The sequence below is a fragment of the Hordeum vulgare genome, chromosome 5H (genome assembly GCF_904849725.1).
Source record: "Hordeum vulgare subsp. vulgare chromosome 5H, MorexV3_pseudomolecules_assembly, whole genome shotgun sequence".
NCBI classification, from domain to species: Eukaryota; Viridiplantae; Streptophyta; class Magnoliopsida; order Poales; family Poaceae; genus Hordeum; species Hordeum vulgare.
Window position 1 is genome coordinate 528,054,891 of NC_058522.1, and position 4,520 is coordinate 528,059,410.

Here is a 4,520-nt window from a genome sequence, read left to right on the forward strand (position 1 = left end):
GATGGTCCCCGGCACCCCTCCCGGCACTCCTGGTACACTACCGATGAGCCCGAAACTTTTCCGGTGACCAAAACAGGACTTCCTATATATCAATCTTTACCTCCGGACCATTCCGGAGCTCCTCGTGACGTCCTGGATCTCATCCGGGACTCCGAACAACATTCGGTAACCAACCATATAACTCAAATACGCATAAAACAACGTCGAACCTTAAGTGTGCAGACCCTGCGGGTTCGAGAACTATGTAGACATGACCCGAGAGACTCCTCGGTCAATATCCAATAGCGGGACCTGGATGCCCATATTGGATCCTACACATTCTACGAAGATCTTATCGTTTGAACCTCAGTGCCAAGGATTCATATAATCCCGTATGTCATTCCCTTTGTCCTTCGGTATGTTACTTGCCCGAGATTCGATCGTTAGTATCCGCATACCTATTTCAATCTCGTTTACCGGCAAGTCTCTTTACTCGTTCCGTAATACAAGATCCCGCAACTTACGCTAAGTCACATTGCTTGCAAGGCTTGTGTGTGATGTTGTATAACCGAGTGGGCCCCGAGATACCTCTCCGTCACACGGAGTGACAAATCCCAGTCTTGATCCATACTAACTCAACGAACACCTTCGGAGATACCTGTAGAGCATCTTTATAGTCACCTAGTTACGTTGCGACGTTTGATACACACAAAGCATTCCTCCGGTGTCTGTGAGTTATATGATCTCATGGTCATAGGAACAAATACTTGACACGCAGAAAACAGTAGCAACAAAATGACACGATCAATATGCTACGTCTATTAGTCTGGGTCTAGTCCATCACATGATTCTCCTAATGATGTGATCCCGTTATCAAGTGACAACACTTGCCTATGGCCAGGAAACCTTGACCATCTTTGATCAACGAGCTAGTCAACTAGAGGCTTACTAGGGACAGTGTTTTGTCTATGTATCCACACAAGTATTGTGTTTCCAATCAATACAATTATAGCATGGATAATAAACGATTATCATGAACTAAGAAATATAATAATAACTAATTTATTATTGCCTCTAGGGCATATTTCCAACAGCATGTTCCTTTGAGTTAGGGTGCATGTGACATTCCACCTTAATAGAAATGATATACTACTTATGTCAACAAGGTGAGCAATGTTGGTATGTGAGGCTAGTATAGACCACATGTCGGCATGTACAACGACTAGAAACTTGTAGGTGCACTAGTGGGTTTGGCTCGGGCGTTACAGTAGCCAGGTAAATCGTGGTGTCATGTGTGCTCTCGTGTTCCATGAAGGTCGTTGGAGACGTGTAGTCTTGCAATTGCATGATTCACGTTAATTGGCTAGGCTATTGTCTTCTCCTTAACTAGTAGATTGGGAAGAACTCATCATAGCTTGGACAATTAGGACTTTTTATGGTGAAACCAACCCAATAGGTTTTAATTCCTAGACTTGGTATTGGTGGTCGTATTTTCTGGATTTATTTCAAGTCTTTCAGTGATGCGTGTTCAGTGAAAAAAGATTCGGGGCCTACACAGTCTTTTGAAGGTGTTTACAGAGATAAGGTGTGCGCATGTCTATGAACCGTGCTTAAAAATACTAGTCACTGAGGGCTATGCGCTTCAAATTCGGGAAAATGAATCAGTAATATACATGTTTGTGACAAAATTGTTCAATTGAAACAAAAAGTGCCAAGCCAAACAAAATATGTGGTCACAAACACTTGCAAAACTTGTTGGCAACATAGTCCGCAAAGTTTACTCGTGTGGCCGCAAATCAAACATACTTTTTGCATGCATATGCAAAGAGTTGCGCATGCGTGTGTGCCTGAATATGATGCTAGTGACTTGCTAAGGACCAGAGTCCTCATTAGCGCGTACTCCTTCCACTGCAACATGCACGACGTGAGGATTTGATCTCGATAACTAACACAATAATTTACATGTTGGGTTACCCAAAATTGTCTGGATTCTTCTTTAAAAACATCTTCTTCTTTTTGCTATTTCGTAATCATCACTTGCTCATAGGGTCAAAATTCACAATCAAAATACGTCATACGCGCAACTTGCAACGGAAGGCAGTAGCGTGCATGCACAGAGTGTGAAAGGACGTGTATGGGTGTGAGCGAGTGAGTGACGTCGTGAATGTGGTGCTAGTGTGGTCGTGTACATTTCCTTAATATGCACCTGAAAATCCCTGCCTAGCTTTCCTTCTATATAAACCCATGCCATCCTTGCAGCATTTGGGCAAGCGAGAAGTAGCTTAAGCAACACGTAGCCTTGCCACACACTCTGAGCTCTAGCTCTAGGCGCCGTACACTCCCACAGCCTAACCATGTCTCTGTCCACGTTAATCCTCGCACTCCTCGCCATGAGCAGCGCCGTGGCCGCTCCCCGTGCGCTGGCGGCGCGGCAGCTCGCCGGCGACGAAGCCATCACCGTCGAGGCTGCCATGGTGTCGAGGCACGAGAAGTGGATGGCGGAGCACGGGCGCACGTACGCGAACGAGGAGGAGAAGGCGCGGCGGCTGGAGGTATTCCGCGCCAACGCCAAGCTCATCGACTCGTTTAACTCCGCGGAGGACAGCACCCACCGGCTGGCTACCAACAGGTTCGCCGACCTCACCGACGAGGAGTTCCGCGCCGCGAGGACCGGCCTCCGGCGCCCGCCGGCGGCCGCGGCTGGCGCCGGGAGCGGCGCTGGGAGGTTCAGGTACGAGAACTTCAGCCTGGCCGACGCGGCCGGGAGCATGGATTGGAGGGCCATGGGCGCCGTCACCGGCGTCAAGGACCAAGGCTCTTGCGGTACGTACGATCAACACGACAACACTGTCATTGAGCCAAAGAAATAAAACACGACAACACTGTCATTGAGCAAAAAAAACACACGACAACACTGTCACGCACGCTACTGCAGATGCATCCATATATTAATTAAGCTACAGAACATTGCAAGCACCTGAACAATTACCACCTGAATCGAACTTTTTTAGATTTCTAAATAAAAATGTTGTAAGAGAATTTGCAAGTGACAACACGCGCGTACGGTCAAACGGGAAAGTAAAAAAATGACGTGAGATTCTACCGGGATGACCAGAGTCTACAAACAAGTCATGCGTGCACTTTTCGGTCAGCCCAGACAGCAAGAGGGTCAACGTTAACTTTACTTCAATGATTGGAGTAGAGTACATTCTTAATTGTTCATTTCCGACATGTCCTAAACTTAATTGGCTCTGTTTCATCGTCTAATCAAATAAGTGTGGGGTGACATCCATATGCAGGTTGCTGCTGGGCGTTCTCGGCGGTGGCGGCGGTGGAGGGGCTGACGAAGATCCGCACGGGGCGGCTGGTGTCGCTGTCGGAGCAGCAGCTGGTGGACTGCGACGTGTACGGCGACGACGAGGGCTGCGCCGGCGGCCTCATGGACAACGCCTTCGAGTACATGATCAACCGCGGCGGTCTGACCACGGAGTCGTCCTACCCGTACCGCGGCACGGACGGGTCGTGCCGCCGCTCGGCGTCGGCCGCGTCCATCCGGGGGTACGAGGACGTGCCGGCCAACAACGAGGCGGCGCTGATGGCGGCCGTGGCGCACCAGCCCGTGTCCGTGGCCATCAACGGCGGCGACAGCGTGTTCCGGTTCTACGACAGCGGCGTGCTGGGCGGGTCCGGCTGCGGCACGGAGCTCAACCACGCCATCACGGCGGTCGGGTACGGCACGGCGAGCGACGGCACCAAGTACTGGATCATGAAGAACTCGTGGGGCGGGTCGTGGGGCGAGGGCGGCTACGTCAGGATCCGCCGCGGTGTCCGCGGCGAGGGCGTCTGCGGCCTCGCCCAGCTCGCGTCTTACCCTGTCTAGCTAGCTGATTCGGTCAGTGGTGCACGTCACTGGCTGGCTGGCTACGCTACGCTATAAGCACCGTGCGTACCTGACACATCCATGGCTCATCCGATCGACTAAACTAGCTAGTACATAAATAATCTAAAATTAATTAAGATTGTATGTGTGTGTGTACATATAGATGTGTAGTAGTAGATGATAAATAGCTACTGTGACGACCCAAGCAAGTACAGTATGTGCGGGGTTGTTTGTATTGTATACGTAGCTGCGTCTGCATTTATCATGAAATCATGATGAATTTGTACAGATTGGCTTGTAGGAAGTTGTGACTACAGAACATGTATTGGGTTGCATATTTCACCGCAAAGGAAATATATATACAGAAGACGTATTGGATTGCGTACTTCACCGTTGCATATACACTGTTCCATTGCTGGTTGCCGTACTAGCTACGTACATCGACAGTGATGGTGTTCATGCTGACAGTGGATGGCCATGTAGCTATTTGACTCATCGCGTGGAGTGCATCCAAAAACGACTTTATCAGCTCGGAGCGGCCTAGAGCCACTGGACCATGTTTCACTGTTTCCGTCATGGTCTTGTGTGTGCACGACATTCACACGTCGGGCGGACAAACGACGTTGCTCTGTTTCTTGGCGGCCGCGAACTGGCTGGATTG

General features: G+C 49.7%; 1 protein-coding gene across 1 annotated transcript; it reads left to right on the forward strand.

Annotated features, from left to right (window-relative positions):
• Positions 1-2,243: 2,243 nt before the first annotated feature.
• LOC123452270 (senescence-specific cysteine protease SAG39-like) lies at positions 2,244-4,244 on the forward strand. The gene is made up of 2 exons (XM_045128902.1): positions 2,244-2,802; positions 3,279-4,244. Exons 1-2 carry the CDS (start codon positions 2,334-2,336, stop codon positions 3,857-3,859), a joined length of 1,050 nt encoding a protein of 349 aa, XP_044984837.1. The 5' UTR covers positions 2,244-2,333; the 3' UTR covers positions 3,860-4,244.
• Positions 4,245-4,520: the final 276 nt, after the last annotated feature.

What these genes read in the sequence shown, in the direction of transcription:
- LOC123452270 (XM_045128902.1), top strand. Translation starts at nt 2,334, where the DNA reads ATGTCTCTGTCCACGTTAATCCTCGCACTCCTCGCCATGAGCAGCGCC. An exon ending in CAAGGACCAAGGCTCTTGCG is followed by an intron (nt 2,803 to 3,278) that starts GTACGTACGATC and finishes ATCCATATGCAG; the next exon opens with GTTGCTGCTGGGCGTTCTCG.